This window comes from Pogoniulus pusillus, chromosome 11 (genome assembly GCF_015220805.1).
Source record: "Pogoniulus pusillus isolate bPogPus1 chromosome 11, bPogPus1.pri, whole genome shotgun sequence".
NCBI classification, from domain to species: Eukaryota; Metazoa; Chordata; class Aves; order Piciformes; family Lybiidae; genus Pogoniulus; species Pogoniulus pusillus.
Window position 1 is genome coordinate 15,499,262 of NC_087274.1, and position 23,598 is coordinate 15,522,859.

General features: G+C 51.4%; 1 protein-coding gene across 1 annotated transcript; it reads right to left on the bottom strand.

Annotated features, from left to right (window-relative positions):
• Positions 1-266: 266 nt before the first annotated feature.
• LOC135179409 (5-hydroxytryptamine receptor 7-like) lies at positions 267-15,264 on the bottom strand. The gene is made up of 4 exons (XM_064151180.1): positions 15,178-15,264; positions 13,707-14,269; positions 6,392-8,105; positions 267-3,717 (listed from the first exon to the last, which is right to left on the bottom strand). Exons 2-3 carry the CDS (start codon positions 14,213-14,215, stop codon positions 7,331-7,333), a joined length of 1,284 nt encoding a protein of 427 aa, XP_064007250.1. The 5' UTR covers positions 14,216-14,269; positions 15,178-15,264; the 3' UTR covers positions 267-3,717; positions 6,392-7,330.
• Positions 15,265-23,598: the final 8,334 nt, after the last annotated feature.

Below are 23,598 nucleotides of genomic sequence, written 5' to 3' on the forward strand. Positions count from 1 at the left end.
ACTTTCTTCTTGATTTCTTCTGAAATTATACATTCTGCATAAAAGAACTGGTGGTTATTAAAAGAAAGTGGAACCATCTGAGCAGATTCTTCTTCCTTCCCCATGTGCCAGTGCTGGGAAGGGCTAGAAATAGCCTCCTCTTGTCTTATGTGCCACAAGATGACCTTAGGGCAGCAGCTTTGCCTATTCATTTGGTGTTCTCAGGGTTTTGCTCAAGCTCCATGCACAAGATGAAGAAAAGAAGCAGAGTCAGGCAGCTGAAGATCTTTCATGGTGTCCAGATTAAAATGGCAATAAAACAAACAAAGGGAAACCATTTCTTACATAAGAAGCTGGGTGGCAAGTGTTGCGTGGCTGCCTTTCACTGTAGTGAGTCATGCAGCTTAAATGCTACTAGGGGTTCAAAATAGAAGGAACATCTTCACATGGCAGGTAGGAGATCTGTAGATCATCTTGCCAAAGAATGCAGATGACAAATATTTACATGAGTCTGAGTGGAAACCAGACAAATCATCCAAATCACAGAATACTGAATTGGGAAGGGAGACCTGGAGACCTGTGAAGCGATACCATGCCTGAAGCAAAGGCAGCTTCAGAGGTAGGGCAGGTGGCTCAAGGTCCAGCCCAGCCAAGGCTTGAGCCAAGGATTCTTCTTATTCTCCCCCTGGGTGAGTCTGCCTCTATCTTCCCTCCAATCCCTCTCAAAGTACTTGTTGACTGCCATTAGCCTTCCCATTTGTCTTCTCCTTGCCAGACTCAGCAGTGCCCAAGGCATCTTGCTGTGGCAGGTGCCCCAGCCTGGACTGTCGCATGGGAATATACAGCCCCAGATGGAAGATCTGGCATTGTCTATGGAAAAGCAGGGGGTTACACTGAAGCTTGCACAGAAACCATGTCTAAGCAGGGAATTTCCTGAGCTAAAAATGGTTGGATGCTTTGAAAGCAGCAGAGGGTGGGAAGGAAGAAGATCCAGACTGTCTTTGTTCTAGTAGTCTTGCCAAGGCACCTCCTTGCCAAGGCTGTTGGAGAATCATAGTTGTTTTGGTTGGAAAAGACCTTTCAGAGCACCAAGTCCAACCATCCACCCAGCACTAAACCATGTCCAGAAGCCACCTATATGGCTTCTAAAGACCTCCAGGGATGTGGACTCCACAATGCTTTCAGTGGAGAAATTTTTTTCTGATGTCCAACCTAAGCCTCCCCTGGTGCATCTTGATGCCATTTCCTCTTATCCTATCACTTGTTCCTGGGGAGAAGAGATCAACTCCTACCTGGCTTCACCCTACTCTCAAGAAGTTGCAGAGAGCCAGAAGGTCTCCCCTCAACTCCTTTCCTCCAAACTGAGCACTCTCAGGTCCCTCAGCTGCTCCTCAGAAGACTTCTGCTCCAGATCCTTCACCAACTTTGGTACAATTCTCTGGACACACTGCAGCACCTCAATGCCCTTCTTGGAGCGAAGGTGCTAAAACTGAGCATGGTATTTGAGGTGTGCCCTCCCCACTGCAGAGTGCAGGGGCATGACCATTGATAAGAGCTCAGGTTGTGTCAGAGGAGGTTTAGGATGAAGAAGAGGAATGATTTTTTTCCCCCAAAGGATTATCAAACCCAGGGCAGTAGTGGAGTCCCCATCCCTGGATGGATTTTAAAGCTGAGGGATATGGTGGTGGCGACCTGCCAGTGCTGGGTTAGTGATTGGACATGGTGACTGTGAAGATCTTTTCCACCCAAAACAGTTCTGTGGTGCTATGATTACATTGTCAGCAGGAGGTGGCAGGATCTGAGTGGAGGTGAAGAGCACAGCACACTGGCTGAGCTGTCCATGCAGATCTCCAGCACTCATCTCTGACAGCCAAACCCACCCACAAAGTGCTGCCAGCACAGCTTGGGAGGGCTTCCTGCTCTTCGGGAAGAGACGTGCAGGCTCTGCTGCCTTGGGCTGTCTGTTACAGCTCTGGCTGATCTTGCCTGGCATTGCTGAAGGTGGTTACCAAAACCTTCCCAACTCTAGCTGGGGCAGCTAAAGCGATTTGTCAGAACCACCTTCCCTCCCCACATCTCCTCTGCCCGTGTTTCTGTTTATATTTCCCCTGCACTCAGAGTGGAATTAACAGCCAACCTCCTGAGACCTCCTCATTTTACGGCTGAGTTACTTCCATTTTCTCTGCCTGAGGCTCCCTGCTCTTTTCTGCTGCGTTGCCGCCAGCCTGCTGGGACTCTTCATTGCCCACCCAAACTCCTCTTGTCCTCTTGAGTTGCTGCTTTTCTCCACGACCTCAGAGAATGGGACTCTGCAAAGCCTATTTCTCTCCAGTCTCACACTGCCCGGTTCGGCACGTGCGTGCTCACCGAAATCACTTTCAGAAGGGCTCGGATCTATTTTAAACCTTTCACTTCTCTTTTCGGCAGATGCCAGATGCATTTATTCCTGTCTGAGAGAAAAAAAAACCAAACAAACACAGGACCAAGTCCCACAGAGCATTTTCTACATGATTTAGTGCCTCATCTACAAGGATCTTGACTGGCTGAACAAAGTAGTTGGTGCTCACTCTAGTGTGGAAAAGTCCTTGGTGGTTTTGGATGCACATTCTATGTAACCCAAACACAATTTAATCTTGGGGAGTTAAAAACCAAGAGGGCAAACTGCTGATGTCTCACAGCTTGAGACAATATGGGCTGCTCAGGGAGATGGTGGAGTCACCACCCTAAATGCCACTTCCTGCCTGCTATCCCTCCCACTACGCACTATATCCACAGTGACCGGGATGAATTAATGAGCCAAACACTCTGAAGTGATTTGCCATTGGAATGGGCTGCCCAGGGAGGTGGTGGAGTCACTGTCCCTGGAGGTGTTCAAGAAAAGACTGGATGAGGCACTTAGTGCCATGGTCTAGTTGACTGGACAGGGCTGGGGGATAGGTTGGACTGGATGATCTTGGAGGTCTCTTCCAACCTGGTTGATTCTATGATTCTATTCTGTGAATAACTACTGCAAAAATCCTGCAGCTACCTCATTGTTTTTTGTTTTTTTTTTTTTTTTGAGCAGAACTCTTTGTTTCAGTCAAGCTCTCGTGTTTAAATAGTTGGGGATGCAAATTTTGGGAACTGTTTCTAGGAACAAAGCTTTTCTTTGACAGCTTAACATTGCAGAATGGCTTGAGTTGGAAGGTACCCTAAAGATCATCTCGTTCTACCCCCCTGGCTATGGGCAGGGACACATCCCCTTAGATCTAGTGTGAGGGGGGGTTGGAATGAGATGATCCTTGAGGTCCCTCCAGTCCTGTCTGTTCTATGATTCTGGGTTGTTCTAATCCTCATCCAGCCTGGTTTTAAACACTTTCAGGGATGAGGTATCCACAACTCTGGGCAGCCTGTTCCAGTGTCTCACCACCCTCACAGTGAAGAGCTTCTTCCTAATGTCCAACCTAAATCTGCCCTGATCTAGTTTAAAGCCACTGTCCTTTGTTCTATTGCCACAGACTCTTATGAAAAGTCCTTTCCAGCTCTCTTGTAGCCCTCTTCAGGTACTCGAAGGCCTCTGTAAGGTCTCCTCAGAGCCTTCTCTTCTCTGGACGGAACAGACCATCAGAGGTGCTCCAACCCTTTGATCATCCTCTAGATCCTCTCTGCCAGATCCATGTCCTTGTGTTGGAGGCTCCAGAGCTGGACACAATACTCCAGACGGTGTCTCACCAAAGCAGAGCAGAGAGGTAGAGTCACCTTATGTGAGAATATAAGGAAAAAAAGGATGATCAGACAAGCCTTGAGTGAAAAAAACTCATGCAGATCCAGGTCAACAAACCTCACTGATTTTTGAGACACATGAACTATTTTGTCTGAGTTCTTGATTAGGAGGAGTTGGAGGGTTGGATCATCAAGGATCATATCTTTTTCCTACTGTTTTTATTCTGGAAGAACCATCAAGCTATCAAACCCAGGATTCACATGACTTCATTTCAAAGGCTGAGATGCTGTTTTGTAGCTCTTCTGCAGAATGCAGTGCTAGAAATACCATCAAAATAGAGATGGTAGGTGCAATTAAACAAGATGATGTATTTTGAAGGCAGTTCAAGAACGTCTAACACAGAAAATAAGTAAAACCATGGCACTGTGACCTCAGGCATATCAACATCCCGCAGCAGAGCAAACCAGACTCTCTTGTTGTGTGCTGAATATGAAATGGGCTGTCTTGGGCCTTTCAGATCCTGATGAGACAGGCTGAGTTAGCAGCTGGTTGGTTAGTCCTAATTCAGACAGATCTGGCAGGAAAGGAGCTGGAGCAGCCCAGGGAGGAAATCAGACCCTGTGGGAGCTTCATGTCCCTATGGCATACCAGAGGCAGCACTGCTGGTGCTAAGACGTTGTGACAGAGGAGGTGGCCCAGAGTGTTTTCTGGGAGAAAAGGAGTTGTTTGTGATAAGCAGGACCTGAAATGGGCAGTCAGACCATGTCCTAGAGATGTGATGTGTGGGGACTTACTGTGTGAGTTTGGAAGCAGGAAAAGCATGAAAAGCTGCAACCAAGCTGGGGAAGTGTGCTGAGCAGCAAGCACACTGAGGAGAGCATAGAGGATCAAGTGGAAGCAGAGAGGTTGTGGCAAGGTTTAGCACCAGTTCAGGTGGCAGCAGTGTGGAAGTAAGAAACTGAGGGTAGGCTTATGCCACCTCCTGCCTCGTTGTATTAGTGGGGGCTCTGGTTTGCAGGATGCAAGTCCACAGGGTGTCCTGGGAACTGTTTCCCTGGACAATAGCATCCACCTCTGGCAGAAGACAGAGGCCAGGCCCTTACTGCTGGTGTGCATTTTAGACTGCTCAGCAAGGCTGTATTTTGTGTTGGAAGACCAGCCTCTGAGCAGCAGGCAGTAGGGACTGAAAGGGCCTGCAAGTCCAAGCTGCAAAGCATGGAATGCTCTGCCACCAGCAGAAAGCCTGGGCCAGGGAGCCTTACACAAACCCAGCACGAACATGCTGCTGTAGGCAGCAAATCGTGGGAGAGAGCTAGAAAGCTGTTAACCAGCTTAGAACCACTCATTACTCTGCAAAGGGCTGCTGCATGGGGGAGCTCCAGCAGGTGAAGCAGAGCTCCAGCAAAAACTTTAGGATTCCTCCTGACTAGGTCCTCTTTCAAAACCCTTGGCTGTTTGATCTTGGAGCCTTTCCCACTGGAGCTCCCATAGAACAGCTGCAAGAAGCTGCCCTGTTCTTGTGTGCTGTTCCAGCTCTTGAAACAAGAGAGCATCCAACCTGCAGCTCCTGAGGCCAAACCCTCAGCCCCTTGGGCTGGACAGCCAATGGGCTTGAGCCAGTTTCTCTGCTCTGAATCACCAGCCTGAGCTGGAGAACTTATTGAGTATCTCCAGAAAAAGCAAGTGTAAAAATACACAGGATAAAAACGTCTATTAGAAAGAGGAGATGTGAGAGCACAAATGACTTCACAGGAGAAATCTTGGTTGCCAAACCAAACGGTGCCAGCAGTCAGCCAAGGCATCCAACAGCCAATTTAGCTGTGCAGGGAGGGATCATGCTGCATGATGCTGCAAGAGATAGGACTATCACCACTCATACACCCTTGAGAAAGAAAATCTGTAGTAGAGGGAAAGCTAGAAATCCCTTCCCCAAGCCTCCAAAGATTCTGGCTTTGGCAAGAAAAAGCATCTAGGAGGTGTTCAAGCCCTGTGAAGCAGGTGTCATATGCAGATGGGTATATGACATGGTGAGGCTGCAAAGCCAGGCTGATGAAAAATGTTGGTCAGGATCAGAGGACTGCAGGAAGATGAATCACAAAATCCCAGTGTGGTGGGGAGGTGGAAGGGGCCCCTGGAGCTCAACCAGTCCAATCCCCCTGCTAAAGCAGGGTGCCCACAGCAGCTTTCCCAGGGTCACAATGGCCAGGTGGGTTTGGAATCTCTGCAGAGGAGACTGCACAACCTCTCTGGGCAACCTTCTCCAGCACCTTCACACCAGTGAAGTTTCTCCTCATGTTCACATGGAACCTCCTGGGTTCCAGTTTGTACTCACTGCCCCACTGAAAAGAGTCTGGCTCTATCCTCCTGCGCCCTTTTGCTCTTGCTGAGCATTGATCACATCCCCTCTGGGGCTACTCTTCCCCAGGCTCAACAGCCCCACAGGGCTTCAGCCTTTGCTCCTCACAGAGCTGCCCCAGGCCCCTCAGCATCTCCATAGCCTCTGCTGGACTCTCTGCAGTAACTGCTGGAGTAACTCTCTCCAGTAACTACTGTCTCTACTACTGGGTAGTCCAGAACTGGACTCCAGATGTGACCTCACTGAAGCAGACCACTACAAAACAGTAAAGAAATGCTTTAAAACCTAAGTGACCACAGAGCCTACAACCAAAATAAGGAAACCAGACTTCTTTTTTGGTTAAAAAAGGATACATCATTTAGTGCATTTGCTGGAGCTTGCTGGGCACTGCCAGAGAAACTCTGTACCTTTTTGTGTTGCCAACCGAAGCGTGCTTTTATGGAGTTGATGAGCCACAAATCATGAACACACAGCACTTGTCTGAGAAGGAATTGCAGCATGACCAAACAAACAGAGCAGTCTTTGCCCACTGGTCACTGCCGTGATGAAGATGCTGATGGCTTCCCTATGCAGCCATAAGGGAACCTTCATGTTCAGCTGCCTTGCCTTCTGCAAGGGTGCCTTGTCCCAGTGCTACAGTGTGAGAGGGAAGGGGCCAGTGGTGGCACTGCTCTGACATGCAAACCTGGGCATAAGCTCAGTGTGCACTGTGCAGTTACACTGGTGGGAAGAGTTCATACAAGCTGGGAGGGCATGAGTGCTTGGGCCTACAACAGAGCCTGCAGCTGCTGTCATATTCCATTAGAGAAGTGCAGCCAACATCATCTTTACATAGGATGTTGTGTGCCCTTCAGAGACCCTTGAGCCCTTTGTGAAGGTGGAGGAGCCACAGTCTTACCAAGTTTGTAGGTTTGGTTTGGTTGCTGGGGAGGGTTTCTTGTCCTTTCTTTCTCTTTTTTGTTGTTGGTTTGTTTTGGTTTTTTTTTTAATGGAAGAGGAAACTGAGGCACAGAAAGGTGACTTGCCCACAGTTGGTGGTAAACTTTGAATCTCCCCTGGTCTTGTTTGTTCTTCAGCTCTCACCTAGGACCTGGTGAGAAGGAAGAGCTGCCCACTTGTTCCCAAGGCCAGAAGAAAAGCAGCTCCTCCTGGGGTGAGAGGAAGGGGTGTCACTCTCGACAGCAGTGGCTGGCAGGGGAGACACTGGCACGCATGGCTCTTGCCAGCTGTGAGAGGCAAGAGAAGCGAGGAACCTGAAATGGAGGGGTCAGGCACTGGGCAGGAGGACTGCTCTACAGGATGCACTCGTGCCTCTCGGTGGCTTTCAGGGCCTCGTGCATGCTGGCGGCGGAGAGCCTCCTGTTGATGTTCCTGTACCTGCACCGCAGGAGGTTCCAGAAAGTAGTCCTCAAGTCTCGGTTAAAGAAAGCATAGATCAAGGGGTTGATGAGGGAGTTGGTGTACCCCAGCCAGAGCAGAGTCCTCTCCAGCCGCAGGGGCAGGCAGCTGCAGTGGATGCCGCAGATGAACGGCCGAGCCGTCGACATCAGGAAGAAGGGAAGCCAGCAAAATGTGAAGGCCCCCACGATGATGCCGAGGGTCCTGGCTGCCTTCTGCTCCCGTTTGAAGATGGAAATGTTCTTCCGCTCTTGCCGGAGCAGCTTGGAGAGCGTGGCGCATTCCTCGGCCGCTTTGGCACGCCTGGAGCTGCGCTGCCCGCGGCTGGCCGTCTCCAGGCAGTAGACTCCCTCCTCCTCCTCGTAGTGCCGGGGGAGGTTCATGAAGCGGTGCTTCTCGGCGCTGTCCTTGGCGGCTTTGTAGATCCGGCTGTACATGACCAGCATGACTGCCATGGGGATGTAGAAGGCAACCCCTGTGGAGTAGACTGTGTACCCAAAGTCCTGGCTGATGAGACAGACTCTTTCCACGGTGACGTTCTTGGCCCAGCCAAACAGCGGAGGAAGCGTGATGGAGGCAGAGAGGAGCCAAACGATGAAGACCATCTTGGCCATCAGCTTCCCATTCTGTCTCACAGGGTACGTCAGCGGCCGAGTGATCCCCAGGTACCTGGAAAAGAGGAGTTGCAAAGGGTCAGGAGGGTTACAAGGTGTGAGGGCTGCTGGGGGGCTTTCATGCCCAGGCAGCTGCTCGTTCCACCACCCCACACAGACATGAGATGTCAGTTCACTACTGAGTGCAGTCTGAGCCCAAAAGCTTGTGGTGGCCTACAGAGCCACGACTCCTGATGCCTGTCATCTTGCCTGAAAGGAGCTGGAGGCTGCATCAGCTCCTGGTTAGGCCACAGAGTATCACTTTGAGCTGTCCCCTTGAGGGGAGAGTTTGTGTCACTAAGAGATTATGTTGGGATTAGTTGGTGAATTCAGCTGTAAACTAAGAGCTCAGGAGAGACTTGGCTACTGTTGGCCGATGCTCCTCCTGAGAAACATCTGCCTGCTGTTCAGCTCAGCCTGTATCTGGTCATAGACAATAGTTTGGGTCAGAAGGGAGCTTAAAGTTCACTCAGTTCCAACCGCCCTTGCTATGGGCCAGGACACCTCCCTCTGGACCAGGCTGCTTAAGACCTCATCCTCTTATGTGGGTGATTTGCTCTAGGTGATTCTGCTTTAGCAAGGGGATTGGACTAGATGGACTTCAGAGGTCCTTTCTAACCCCACCACGCTGGGATTCTGGGCTCTGTGTTTGTTCTATGTTACAGGGGTTTGATTCCAGCCTTCCTGCTGTCAGTAATTCAGAAGCATGTGGCGGGGAGGATCACCTCAACTCCTCGTTGCTCCTGGATAAGCTGTGCCAGTCCAGAGGGGCAGTGAGCGCAGCAGTTGAAAACTGGTTGAGGGAAGGAGTTCTTCTGCCAGAGAGGGAGATTTCTGCAGAGAGTTTTGCCTCTCTTGTATCATCATTTTTTTCCTGACAAGCTGTCGTGTTGTAGGTGTTAGGAGATTTTTTTCTTCTTCCCTGATTTATTCTATTTTCCAGCTCCTCTCCCAAGGCTGGAAAAAGATGGAAATAAATATAAAAATAAATCTAATTCCTCCTCCTGACCACTAAATAAACTCAAACCCTAAGTGTTTTCCCCTGACTCCCTGACAAAATGAATTTGGATTCATTCACTGAGTTATTCTCCTGTTCCCCTCTGTCTTCTCTTCAGTCACAAACTGTGACTGCCTGTGTTGCTTCAAAGCCCAGCAGTGCAGGAGATGAGGTGGACAGTTGGGCTGGTTTTTAATTCCAAACCAGACCATCTCCTCCTTCCTACCAGGGCTGGGCACAGTGAGAAGTGAAGAGCCTGGAAGATCAGGACTCAGAGAGCTGGGTGGGAGCATGTTGGAGGGATGCTGCCAAACAGCCCTCCTGCTGCAGGAAGGGGCTATGGAAGGAGAACAGCCTTGGTGCCCTCTAGGCTGGGAGACAACCATGCCTTGCTGCAGCATCTGCAGGCTGGGAGAGTTGTGGATGCTCAGTCTGGAGGAGATCAGGCTCTGGGGAAATCTTAGACCTGCATTTCAGTAGCTGAAGGGGACCTGCAGGGGCAGGGAGGTCTCACTGTTACTTGAGCAATCAGGTAACCAAAGCCAATTCCCAGAGCAGTCATTTACCAGCAGCCTGTGCAACACCCCCACCAATCAGAGCTGATTGTGTGGCCTCTCATTCATATGCACTAAACTGCTTCCATGTCCTTGCTCCCTGGGATTCCTGGGAAGCCCAAGCCCTGACCAGTGGGTGAGAGATCTGCCACAGGCTAGTCTCCACCACCAGCCCCATGGATGAGGCAACTCATCACATCTAGTCTGTGCTCAGTCATAATTGCTGAGTCCTTATGCCAATAAGAAAAACAAAACCTCTCCAAGGCTCCCCATCTCCATCCTGCAGCTGGTGAACTGGAAAGGATGAACCTCTGCTCACCCTGCTTGGCTGAGCCCAAATGAGCCCAGCATAGGACTTTCCTAGATACCACCATTCTACCACAATCTCCTGCCTCCTCTGGGACAAGTTTAAGCTCAGTACCCTACTTCCAAGCAGATGTTATGGCTGTCTCATCCTGCTGAGGGAGAAGGAACCTCCAGGTGCAGGATGCAAAGGGCAGCTGGAGACTGTGTCTACCAGTAGCTTCATAGAATCATAGGCTCAAAAGTGGTTTGGTTTGGAAGGGACCTGTAAAGCTCATCTAGTCAAAGCCCCCTGCATGTAGCAAGGACATCCACAAAGAAATCAGGTTACTCAGAGTCCCAGACAACCTGACCTGGAATGGTTCCAGGGATGGAGCATTTCTGGGCAATCTGGGCCAGTGTTTTACAACCCTCCATGTAAAAAAAATTCTTCCTTCTATCTAGTCTAAATCTCCCTCTTTTAGTTTAAAACCATCAATCCTTGTCATGGTGCAACAAGCCCTACTCAAACGATTGTCCCCATCAATCTGGAGCATATAATCTGATTTTGAGTAGAAAATACTTCCCAGGGAGAAGGAAAAGCCCTAGGAGGGCTGCCTAGGAAATGGATGGAGACTTTTCCTTCCACTAGGAAAACCTCAGGTGACATGTGGAGTTTGGGGAAGTTCTTCTGTCAGCTGCTTGGCATTTTTACAGACAGATCCATCAGAAGCTGAACAGCCAGTGGGGGAGTTTTGCTGTTGAGACTTCGGTTCTGGTTTGCAACATGAAAGAATCTATACCATTGGCAGGCTTTTATATTAGAAAGATGGAAGAAAAGATGAAGGTTTCCAGCGCTTTTTCTTTTCAGATTTGAAAGAAAATCAATCAAATCTCCCTTCAGACAAGATTAGTTCTACCAGCTTCAATCAAGAGGCTTTTAGAGAGCTCTCTGCATTAATAATCAATAGTAGCAGCCTACATTTCCATAGCACTGATCATCTTGGACAAACCAAGCATCTTTTATATCGAAGCTACCCAAAATCTGAGGACTCTTCAGCCACACAACCTCCTCTTCGGCTGAGACATGCACTAGTTCTGACCACGGTGGCACTCAGGGCAGAAGTAGAGGAGATATTTGCATTTCTGAAAAGCACCAGTGCTGTCCCTCCTCTTTCTTGCAGGGCAGGAGGAACAGCTTGCCATCACCCTGTGGGGAAAAGTCAGCCCCACTGAGGTGCCCAACCATTTCAGCTTTAGTGGAGCAGGTGCCTGAGGCTCTCGGCACACTCAGCCACACATTTGCTTTTGCTTTGCATCAGCAGAGCTCAGAACAGCATGCTTGTGGAGACAGTTCCACCAGGAGATAAAGCAAAGCTCCTGGGTCACCCCATGTCTGGGGTAGCAAATGCATGCATCTGTGCTCTCTCTCAGCCCAGCTCCATCAGCTGCCTACAGAGACATCTTCCCCTACACTAGGTTGCCAAAAGGCCTATCTCACCTGGCCACTTCCTGGTCAAATTACAACCTTTGCTCTTTGTCTCTTTACCCACCTAGAAATGCACCCTGGGCAATTTCCCTCTCACCACTCAACTTCCACATTAGGCTTTTTGTTGTGGGGATGAAGGTTTGGAACGTCTGGAAGCAAACAGTAATGCTGCTGCCCAGCCAAGCTCCCAGCATGGTCTGCTTCCTGTGCAAAAGCCCCTGAAGAACAAGCAGCAGACTCAGGCTTTGTGCAGCCTCTCGTGTCACAGAATTTTCCTCCATCACCCTCCTGAGAGATCTGAAGCAAACTGCTTTCTCCATCATTTGCTTTGCTGCAGTACCCTTTTCCTCTCCAACACTGAAAAAGAGTGGTGGAATTTGTTGGCTGGCACTTGGAGATATTGCAGCAGACCTGAGTAAATGCGTGAGGGCTACATGAGAAGAGTCAGGGGACCGTGTCCCTCTGTGCTGGAATGGTTTTCCCTCTCTGCTGCTCAGCACTGGTATCATGCATTTGGCAGCAAGGGCCTGAAGCTGCCCTACTCCTGGGCAGCTCTGAGCTCTACAAAGCTCATCTGGGAGAGATGGTCCTCAGAAAGGTGGAGAAGTTGATGGCAACAGAAAAAGTGTACTCATAAGATTCTCCAGCACCACCCAGTTAAGAGATCCTCCTTGGCTGAATGTGGGTGCAGCCTTAGGGCTACTCCCCTTTAACTTGGGAATTCAGCCTTAACATGTGTGGACCTCCCCATGCTGGTGTCCACATCTCCCCAGAAACATCCTGCCTGATCCCATTCCAGTGGGGAAAGACAAACCAACAAGAACCTTGGCCATGTGCCTGTGTGGCATCTTTGGGTCTTCATCTGCTCATGGGAGTGGTGACATTGGGTGGAAGAGATGTGATGGACAAGTGGAATGGATTGCCATGGAGTTTGTGAAAGGTCTGTCCTGTTTGTGTGGTGTTGGGAAGAATATCCAGAGGAAGGGAAAAAGGGAAGAGGAAAGAGAGAATGGCAGGGGAAAAGGGAGAAGGGGAAAAGGGAGGAAGGAAAAGGGAAAGAATAGGGGAAAGGAAAGGGGGGGAGGAGAAAGGAAAAATAAAAGAGCAGAATAAAAAGGACAGGAAATATCTCCAGGCAAAGCTGAGCTCCCTCACACACACACACTGCAGGAGGAAGCAGTGACAAGTTTCACTGCTGCATTCCACAGGAGAAAGCAGTGACACGTTTCACCACTGCATTCCATCCTGCCAGCTCCCAGTGCATTCTCTTCTGGTGCAAGCTGGCTTCCCAGGAGGACAATGTCGGCTGTGCAGCAGAGCTGCCCTTGCTGTGTGGCCCAGGAGGGACCTGGCTTTTCAACCAGGGCTGTGGAGCAAAGGACAGATTGCAAGACAGCAGTGGTGGTGGGGAGGGCTTCAGAGCAGGACCTGCTGTTTGCTTGCCAGGAGGTAAAGTTAATCCCCAGCAGCAGGATGTTCTCAGTGCTTTCTGCTTTGTCACCCTATTTCACACCTGGAGAGGGTGACAGGGAGGCGGTGGAGCTGAAGGCACACAACTGGTTGGTTCCCTGCCTTTTCTTAGCTGCTTGGCACAAACCAGCCTGGCTCAGCAGTGCCAATGTAATGCCAAACCAGTCCCTGGAGACAGCCAGCACGTGTGTCAGATCTGGACCTGGCCACCAGCTCCTCAGTGCCCTGTCCCCAGTGATGCAGGCTGCTATAATTAGACCCACGGAGGTGCTGACATGCCTGAGCCTTGCTCATTTGCCAGATGGGCTCAGCCTTTCTATCCCAGCCCCAGGAGTGGGGGTTGAAGGCAGCACCTCAGAAAGACATGCACTGGGCTAAACTAGGGCTTCTGGGGACTAGGGATGGTCTGGAGGGAGTTGCTGACATGCTTAACCAATGCACAAGCCCAGGGAACAGAAGCCCCACAACCTGGATTTGCAAAGTGCATGTGGAAGGTTTTTTCCCTGAATAACCACCATAGAGTCCAGCCTCCTTCCATGGAAAAACTCAGGTCTCTCCTCTACGCTCTGCTCCTCAAGCCAAGGAGGAACAATGTGGAGAAGCTGCCTAGAAGGGGAAGGCTAGACCAAGAAAAGTAGACAGATTACTTGAGAAAGCAGTTTAAGCCCAGCTCTTCCAAAGGCTGAGACACCTAATTCCTACAGAAAGTGCCCCAGCTACCCTGTGCACCTGGAAAACACCTGCTGAAGCATTGACCCAACCAAGAACAAGCTCCAGAAACACCCACCTGAATACAAGGCAGGTGCCCTGCCTGTCCTCACTTACCTGTCCACGCTGATGATGCACAAGGTCATGATGGAGGCCGTGCAGCACATAACATCCATGGCAATGAACACATTGCAGAAAACCTTCCCAAAGAGCCACTCTCCCCCGAGCAGGTCTGTGATGGTCACAAAGGGCATGACAGCAAAGGCCACCGACAGGTCGGCAGCTGCGAGGGACACCACCAGGTAGTTGGAAGGCTGCCGGAGCTTCTTGACGATGCACACGGAGATGATGACCAGCAGGTTGCCAGCAACGGTCATGAGGATGATGATGGAGAGCACCACGCCGATGACAACCTTCTCCGTGTCCCCATAGAGCAAGATCTCCTCGCCGCAGTCCGTCGCGTTGGTGAGGTTGGAGGTGGGCAGGTCTGGCTCGGCTGGCACGGAGGGTTCCTCAGTCATGAATGGAGGCAGGAGGGATTTCTGAGCCGGGTGCTGCTGCTCTGCGTTCTCCACAAAGAGAAGATGGTGCTCCAGAAACCGCCTGGGGCTGACCCCCAGCAGCATGCTCTGAGCTCACCGCAGCGGGCGGCCACGCAAGCTTCCTCCCAGCAGTGACACCTCCAGTGCCAAACCAGAACATTTTGTCACAAGCAGGATAAGAAAATAAAACATCTCTCCCTCCCCCCCAACCCCCCCCCCCCCCCCCGACCAGGTCTCCCCTTCCAAAGCTGAGGCTGGAGCTCACGTGCTCAGCAAGAAGCTCCTACCCAAGCCTGCTTACAGCCAGGCAGGTTGCCAGAGGATGCCTGGGGAGAGCTGCTCTCCTCTCTGTGGGAGCACGACCTGCAAGGAGCTGCTGCTGGTGCTTCTCCAGAAGGACAGACAGCAGCAGTCCATCCTGCCCCTGTTAGCATGCCTTGCTGCTGAGCTGTGCTGCTGGTCTGGCACCTCTCCCGTGCATCCATACATTGAAATTCCATGCAACTACAGCCATATTCCCCACATGTGGCTACAGCAGAGTGTGTGACAACACACAACAGCCACCAACGCCTGCACATACATCTCCTGCCTGTTCTGGCACATCAGCTTCCAAGCTGGGTCTGAAAACCCATGCCCATGGCACAAAACGGCAACATTCCCCCAGGAGCAGGCTGCAGAGCTGGGAATAGCAGCGGGAGCATCTCCAGCACATGCAGCACCCCCAGGGTACCGCACACAGCCAGGGCATCCCGAAGCTGTAAGCATCACCACCACGCACCAAGCAGAGACGCACCGAGAGCAGCTCCCACGCTCCCACCCCCGGCTACTCACCCTCTAAGTATTTCCCAGTCATCAGCAGGGAAACTTTAAGGCAGTGCTCATCCCTCTGCAGGCTCCAAGCATCAGGCACAACCTGCAGATCCTAATTTTTGTTTCACAGCCCCTTTCCCCTTTCCCTTGAAGGGAGCTTTCTTTAAATCAAAGCGGAATTGAAATCCCCTCCTCTCCACGTCAGCCTCCACCTGGGGTTGAGGTCTTGGACTTACCTGTGCTGAGGGGGTGAGACATCCTTCAGGCAAGCCCCTGCGAGCTCCGGGCAGGAGAGAAAGCGAAGAGCCAGCCCCGGAGCATCCTTCCCCCTTCCCCGCCTCCCGGTCCCTCCTACCGCCCTCCCCTCGCCTTTCTCCGGGCAGGGACCCAGATGGTCCCTGCTGGCTCCCCCTCGGAGCCCCAGGGAGCAGCAAACAGCGAGGATGGGGGAGTCCAGGTCCAGGTCGTGCAGCGATTTGTGAAGCTTACAGTGACCTCGAGAGAAAGGCTGGAAGTTGAGAAGATGCCTTTGAAGGCAGTCGTGCAGCACAGGAGGAGCAGCCTGAAATCCAGAAGCAGTCTACAGAGGAAGAAAGCTCTCTCCAGAGCACTCTTCTTCGTGATTTTTATGGTTTCTGTCCCTGCCCCATGCATTTCTCCTTCTCTGCTGGTTAGGAGGTCCTGTATGCATGCAGATCTGCACTGAAGAGCAGCAAACAGCCAGGGACAGGCAGACCTCTAAAGAACAACCTTAGAATCACAGAACCATTTTGGTTGAAAAAAATCTTTAAGATCTGAGTCCAACCCTTAACCCAGCATTGCCAGGCCACCACTACTAAACCATGCCCTTCTGTGCCACATCTACATGGCTTCTAAATGCCTCCAGGCATGGGGACTGCACCACTACCCTGGGCAGGCTCTGCCAGGGCTTGGAAATCCTTTCTATAAAGAAATTTTCCTGATGTCCAACCTAAACCTTTCTTGGTGTAACTTGTCCTATCACTTGTTCTTTTGGAGAAGAGACCCACCCCCACCTAGCTCCAACCTCCTTTCAAGGAGTTGTAGAGAGTCAGAAGGTCTCCCCTCGGTCTCCTTTTCTCCGGACTAAACAACCCCAGGTCCCCCAGCTGCTGCTCACAAGACTTCTGCTCCAGACTCTTCACCAGCTTTGGTGCCCTTCTCTGGACACACTGCAGCACCTCAATGCCCTTTTTGGAGTGAGCATTCGAGGTGCATTCATATTCCAGCAAAATGGAAACAGAAGTTAAACAACTCAGCAAGAACAGGCAGAGCTCCACAGCCCTTGATCCCATTTCCAAATACCTCACAGCTGTTTGGTGCTGGGGTCACTCTGGCATTTCAATCTCAGGCATCAGACAGCTGCTGTTCACTCCTCCCAGTTCAGAAGCAGCAGAGCAGAATCATCTCTGCATTGTTTGCTGTTAAAGGCAGTTCCCTCAGGAGCTCAGCAACTTGCAGTGAACACAGGCCCCATCCTGGATGTTCAGCCAGGAGAGATTCAGGGCTGTTCCTTCCCCAGTGCCCTGCCCAATGCCAAGCACTTTGGGAGGGAGGTAGGCACATCACCACTGGTGCTACCAGCTCAGCCACCTGTGCCAGTGCTGTGCAAACACTCTGGCACACTCCAGCCCTCCCACACATAGCATGAAGTGCTCCATCTCTGGAGACATTCAAGGTCAAACTTGACACGGCCCAGATCAGCCTGCTCTAGTTGCAGCTGTCCCTGCTCCCTGCAGAGGTGTCGGACAAGAGGACTTTGAGGGCTGTAGGTTTAGCACAAGGGCTAAGCAGCCTGCTTCCCAAGACAAGAGTGACAGGAGGGTAACAGACAGCTGGGGGCTGAGCTAAGGAGATAAGAGCTTAATGCCTAATGGCCTTGGCTAATAATCTAATTTAATAACACAATACAGAATCACCTTAGCTTAGCCTATTTGCAGGAGTGCAGCGAAATAGAAGTGGGGGAAAGCCAGCATGAAACCCAAAGCCAGCAGCTACCCAGCTGCCACTCTTCCCATTGCCAGACCTGCAGAAAGAGCCAGCGCCCAAGAACCTGGAATCCAGAAGCAGCAACCACGACGGGAAGCCTCCCATGTTGCAATCTGAACTTCAAGCCCCATCACACTTGGCTCCAGCCAGCACTTTGGCTTTTGCAGCTGGCATGGCTGCAGCATGGTATCAGAAACAGCAGCAGGTTCGACCATGGCAAGGTCCCTTCCAACCCAAGGCACTCTGTGATTACAGGCAGAACACCTTTAAATCTCTGAGACGCAGAGGACCATGTTACCTTGGGTCAGAGCTGGCAGCAGTCCCAAGAGCCTTCAGAGGCAGATGTTCCCTGCCAAAGCACATCTGCAAGCATGCACCGGTGAGCTGAAGCAGGGCTGGCGAGGCTGAGCTCAGCCTCAGGTTCCTCCTTTGCTGCTCAAGCAGCGCAGTGTGTGTGGGAGGCTGGCTAAAATAGCTTCCCTGCCAGGGCAGCGTGTGCTGAAGCTCTGGGGTGGGTTTATTCACTCTTTACATTATGGATGTTTTTTTTTTCAGTCCCTCAACGTGCCAAGATGGGATGGGGCTGACACACAACCAAAACCTGTAAAGTACAGCTCCCGTGAGTACACTCCATGAGGAGCAGCTGAGGGAACTGGGATTGTTCAACCTGAAGGACAGGAGGCTAAGGGAGACCTTCAGGCTCTCTAAAAGTCCCTGAAAGGAGTCTGGAGACAGGTGGGGGCTGGTCTCTTCTCCCAGAGAGTGGGCAATAGGATGAGAGGAAATGACCTCAAGTCACACCAGGGGAGGCTTAGGCTGGACATTAGGAGAAAATCCTTGACTGAAAGGGTTGTCAAATACTGGAACAGGCTCCCCAGGGAGGTGGTTGAATCTTCATCCCTGGAGGTGTTCCAAAGAGGCAGAGATGTGATGCTGAGGGCCATGGTTTAGCAGTAGCCTTGGTGGAGAATGGCTGGCTGTGATGATCTAAAAGGTCTTTTCTCAAGCAAAACAGTTCTGTGGTTGTGAGTGCCCTGGGGAGCACGGGCTGCCTCAGTGGCTGCTCTGAACTCAGTAATACCTGGCAGAAAAATCCAGACAGTATTCCCAAGGAGAAAGGGGGATCTGCAGAACTCCCTTCTGCAGGACCAAAGGATGCTGCAGTCTCAACCCCCAGGCAAATTCACCCAAGACAAAAGCCATCCTCTATGGACCAGCTCTCAAATGCTGAAGTATCTGTCAGCAGATGCTCAGAGAGCTTCAAGACAATCCTGCCCCACTTTACACCCTTGGGATCAGGGTTTGGCAGGAAGGATACAAGGTTGTGATGGGCATGGGGGAATTTTCCAGCTTCTCTGGAGGATGCCTCTGGTGAGGAACACAGTGAGCAGCACTAGCAGTGAGAGATAAGGAGGGAGTTCTGCCTCTTACTGCACTCCTGAGAAGCAGCCAGCTTCTGCACGGTGGTCAAGTTTCTGTCCTGACAGAAAAAGGGAGGAGGGAAGGTGCACTGAAAGGTGATAAACTTCATGGACCCTTTGCTTCGTCCAAACGTTTACCCTACTTATGGTAGAGCCTCCAAATGCTGTGATAGCTTCAGTGGGCAGAATTAACACCTCTCTCCCAGCCCAGCTCCAGGATACAACCTGCATCTTCATCCTTCCAAAACTCCTGGAGGTCTGGAGACTCCAGAGGAGAGGGTTTTTTCCTCACCCACATTTCTAGAGGAATAAGCTACTCTGATAATTTTTGGAGCAAAAAAATATCCCTGGAAAATCAACAGCAGAAAGCCACTGCCCAGCTCATGGGACACATGGGTGGCTGGAGGGCACAATCTCTGCATGGACTGGTTTTTGGGAGGGCAGAGAGGAAAAGAATGGGATTAAAAGCAGTAATTCTTCCTCTTCCTAAAACTCTCAGTGCAGCATTTCTCCAGCTGCAGGCCACGATGACCTTGCCAAGACCCTTGCTTCTGGGGCAGGCTGGGAAGTGCTAATTGCATTTAATGGTAATTAGGAGAGGAAATGGCCAGTGTGCCTTAGCTTAGCTGCTCTCCGAAGCTTTCTCTCTTTGGCTGGGAGCACAGACCTGGAGGAGCAGAGATGCTGCTGGAGTGAGATGGATGAACCCCAAAGAAAATGAAACCAAGAGGCTGAAGACATGAAACAGCCAAAGCTTTCCTCCTCCTTCTGCAGCAGACAACAGATGAACAAAATCCTCCCACCGCTTGCTGAAGGCAGCACCCAGATATGTTCTTACATCTTCAGGTACAAGGGACCATTAGAGTGGTTATTTTATCAACTATTATGCCCTATTAACTTGCATAGTGAGGTAATAGGCAGAGTTATTAATATGCAAATTCTCATTATCTCCAAGGTCCTCAGCCTCTTGGCATTTTTCAGGGTGAGCATCCCAAAGCAGCCCTCCCTGCATGCTGACATTTCTCCAGCATGCCCAGGTGGGTGAAACCAATCAGCAACACCAGCTTGCAAGATGCACCACTAAGGACTGCTATTGCCTCTAGAGAAGTTCACAGTGAACTGCTCTGGAGTATCCAAAGCCTCTTTGATTTGAAATCAGAGGGCACTGACCCACTTTCACAGCAGAGTGGCCAACAGCCCAACCACGTGCATTATGGAATCATGGAATATCAGGAATAGTGATGACCGAAGTTCTTCAATGACCCAAACTGCCCAAAGCATCACCTCCTCTTTATAGGCATGTGTCCTGCTTTCCCTCTGAGTTCCCCCCTGCCCCAAAGACAGCCCCATCACCTCCTAATGAGCACTGGTGCCCAGCTCCCCAGAGGTGTTCATCCAGCACACATCATCTCAGTGTGGTGGAAGATGGTGCCAAAGAGATGGCTGCATCTTCCAGACACAGAAACCCTGACTTGGGCTTCAGACCAAGGTGCCCAGACTTGGCACACAGCCCCACACAGGCTGATGAGTGGGGCCAGCAGAGGTCTGCAGCAAACGGATCAGAGCTGAGGAGGGACCTGAGACACTTGGGAGGACCAGGAATACAGCAAAGCTCTGCATTTAGACGTTCAAACCAGCTGTGTCCATCAAAAATCACCCCACAAAATGAAAAAGCACAAAAGATGTTTGAAGAAGAGGCCTTAAACAAGACCTGACATGGTTGAAGTGGAACGAATTTGGTTGGACTAGGACAAGATCCTCTCTGTCCCTCCTCCATAGCATGAAACCCTCAGCCCTGCTGAGCCTCCCTGCATGTTCTCATTTCTTTGGTGTCCCTCTGTGTCTGCCTTCTGCAGACACCCATCCTCCTGCAGGATGAGGAGTTTGGTGAGGGGACACTTCTGTGACGCTGCCTGCAGCAGCACATGGAGATCAGGAGCCAGGAGCCGTAACAATGGCTTCAGGAGATGAGAGATTTCCGCAAGGGGATCCACCCAAGAGGATGAGCCAGGAAAGGCTCGACCATGGCTTCTTACTTACCCCGGAAGAGCTTGTGGAGAAATAGAGTCCAGCTGCCCTCAGACCACCTCTAGAGGGCTTCCAGTCCATACTCAGACCAGTAGAAATAGAAAGGAGAAGCAGAACAATAAAATCAAACACACATTTAATGGTGGATGAACTGAAAGGAATTTCCAACCAATTCGGTTTTTGGCCACTCGTTCAGTAACAGGTGAAGGAGAATTCGGACAATTCTGTGGTGTCAAGGAAGAGAGCAAGAAAAACAAAGCTGTGCCACAAGGTCCCTGAATATCCTCACACAAGAGCTTTAGCATCTTCCAAACCAAAGTTTGCAGTGTTCCTGCTCTTCCACAGCGTGAGAACAGCCTGCACTTCAGAACGCTTCCCCAGAAGGAAAAAGCCAGTGCAGCACAGAGAAGTTAATGACCTGCTAATGACCTATCTGCAACTTAAAGCTCTCACAGCTGGGTCTTGGGTTTGTTCTTTCTTGTTTCTCCTCCAAAAATGTTCATGTCCTTCTCCACGGCGGTAGGGACACTGAAACAGGTTGCCAAAGGAGGTTGTGGATGCCTCACACCTGGAGACGTTCCAGGCCAGGTTGGATGGTGCCTTGGGTCCAGTCTAGTAGGAAGTTTCCCTGCTCATGGCAGAGGGCTGGAAGAAGATGATCACAGAATCATTGAAGCTGGAAAAGGGCCTATTGTGACTGGACAAGGGGTGATGGTTTAAAACAAAAGACAGCAATTCAGACTAAAGAGAAGGGAGCAATGTTTTATGCTGAGGGTATGGAGACCCTGGCCCAGGTCACTCAGAGAGTTGGTAGATGCCCCATTTCTGAAACTATTCCAGATGAGGTTGTGTGGGGCTGTGAGCAGCCTGCAGTAGTTGCAGCTGTCCCTGCTGGCTGCAGGGGATTGGACTGGGTGGGCTTTCCAGGTCCCTTCCCAGCCGAACCATTCCGTGGCTGTGGCACAGGTCTCCAGCAGGAGCTGCCAAGCCAGGCTGTGCTGGCGCCCTCTGCTGGACACTGCACACACCGCAGGCAGCGCCAGCCGCAGCCTCCCGTGGGCTGCAACCTCTGGGTAGCTTGGAGGGCTGCCCAAAAACTCTCTCCCTGCTCCCGCACAGCTAAAGCCAGGGTAGGCCAGGCGCTGGTAGCACCAGCACGGGAAAGAGAAGGCTCCAGGGAGACCTTCTGGTTACCTTACAAGGGCAAATAAGAAAGCTGGGGACAGACTTTCCAGCAGGCTCTGGTATGATCGGACAAGGGGTGATGGTTTGAGACTAAACAGAAATGCCACATCCCTGAAACCATTCCAGGTCAAGTTGTTCGGGGCTGTGAGCAACCTGCCTTAGTTGCAGACGTCCCTTTAAATGTCCTTTCTGACTCAAAACATTCTCTGGTTCTATGCTGCGCAGCAGATTCCAAAGGGACAGAACAAGCATTCCTGGCCAAACCTTCTCTAAAGTCTAGCAGGATATGATATGGCCCTCTGGAGGACAGCAGGAAGAGGAAAGGCTGCTTCAGGACATCATGGTGAGTCCAGAGCTGGAAACATAACTATGCCTGCAGAAAGGGGAGCTCCCAGTGTTAACGTCTGGGCTGTGGCTTCTCCATACGCTTATAGCATCAGAGCATGGCATGGGTTGGAAAGCACTGTAAAGCTCATCCAGTCCAGCCCTCCCGCAGCCAGCAGGGACATTTGCAACTACTGCAGGCTGCTCACAGTCCCAAACAACCTGACCGGGAATGGTTCCAGCCATGGGGCACCAACCACTTCTCTGGGCAACCTGGGCCAGGGTCCCACCATCCTCAATCTACAAAATCTCATCCTTCTGCCTGGTCTCTTAGTTTCCATACATCACCTCTTGTCCTCTCACAACAGGCCCTGCTGAAAAATATGTCCCCAGCTTTCGTGGTTGCTCTTTTAAGTCCTGAAAGGCCACCAGAAGGTCTCCCTGGCACCTTCTTTTCTCCAGGCTGAACAACTTCAGCTCTCTCAGCCTGGCTGCACAACAGAGCCCTGCCAGCACCGCCGTGAGGCTTGGAGGAACCTGCCTTGGTGCAGGTTCCTCTGGTGTGGGACCCCAGATGCTTTCTGCTGGGGCCAGGGGCCACCTAAGCCCAGACGAAACCAGCACCCTGTCTGGAGCCCGGGGTAGGCTGCGCTGGGCGCTGGAGCGGCTGGCAGTGGAGGCGCTCTGGGGCTCTCCGGAGACTGCAGACGCTTGGAGGTAGCGGTGCGAGCAGCGCAGGCTCGGAGCCATTCCTCTCCCTGTCTTCCTCGGCCAGTCCCCTAGATGGCAGCTGCCGCCAGCAGATGAGATCCCGCCGGCAAGCAGCAGCTCCTGCAACCGGGGAGAGCTCCGGGCTGCGAGCTGCTGGCCAGGAGACAAACACGCACCCAGCCCCAGGGTGCAAAAGGGTGCTGCGCTGAACGGCTGGTTGGAGGCAGGCAGCTGGCCCCTGCCCCGCCGCAGCATCTCTGACATGCAGGAATATGCCAACTCCTTTTTCATCATCCTCACTGAATCATCAGAGAATTGTTTGGGGTGGAAGGGACCTTGAGGGTCATCTAGTTCCACCCTTCTGCCATGGGCAGGGACAGCTGCCACTAGACCAGGTTTCACAAAGCCCCATCCAAACAAGGCTTTGAACGTATTGAGGGATGGGACACCCATAGCCTCTCTGGGCAACCTGTGCCAGGGTCTTACCACCCCCACCACGAAGGAATTCTTCCCATTGTCTAATTTCCCTGCCCAGTTTTAAGCTGCTGTCCCTCTTCCTAAACCTTCATCCATCACCACATAGAATCATAGAATCAACCAGGTTGGAAGAGACCTCCAAGATCATCCAGTCCAACCTATCCAGTCAACTAGACCATGGCACTAAGTGCCTCATCCAGGCTTTTCTTGAACACCTCCATGGGCAGCCCATTCCAATGGCAAATCACCCTCTCTGTGAAGAACTTCCTCCTAATGTCCAGCCTGTACTTCCCCCGGCACAACTTGAGACCAAAGCAAGACAGTGAGAAGGGAAAGGTCCTAGCAGACCTCTGGTGTCAGTGAGGAAAGCCCCACCACCACCATGCAGCCACTCTAACTGATCCCTTTTGCATGCCCTCTGTGCCCAAGCATGCTCCAAGGCAAACCTGCAGGTCTCATGGCTGGGGTTTGGCTCCTTTTTGAAGAGCTTTCCCAGGTAATTTT

Coding starts and splice junctions, on each gene's coding strand:
- LOC135179409 (XM_064151180.1), bottom strand. CDS start 14,215: ATGCTGCTGGGGGTCAGCCCCAGGCGGTTTCTGGAGCACCATCTTCTC. Junction 8,106..13,706: donor TGCATCATCAGCGTGGACAG/GTAAGTGAGGAC, acceptor CCTCTTTTCCAG/GTACCTGGGGATCACTCGGC.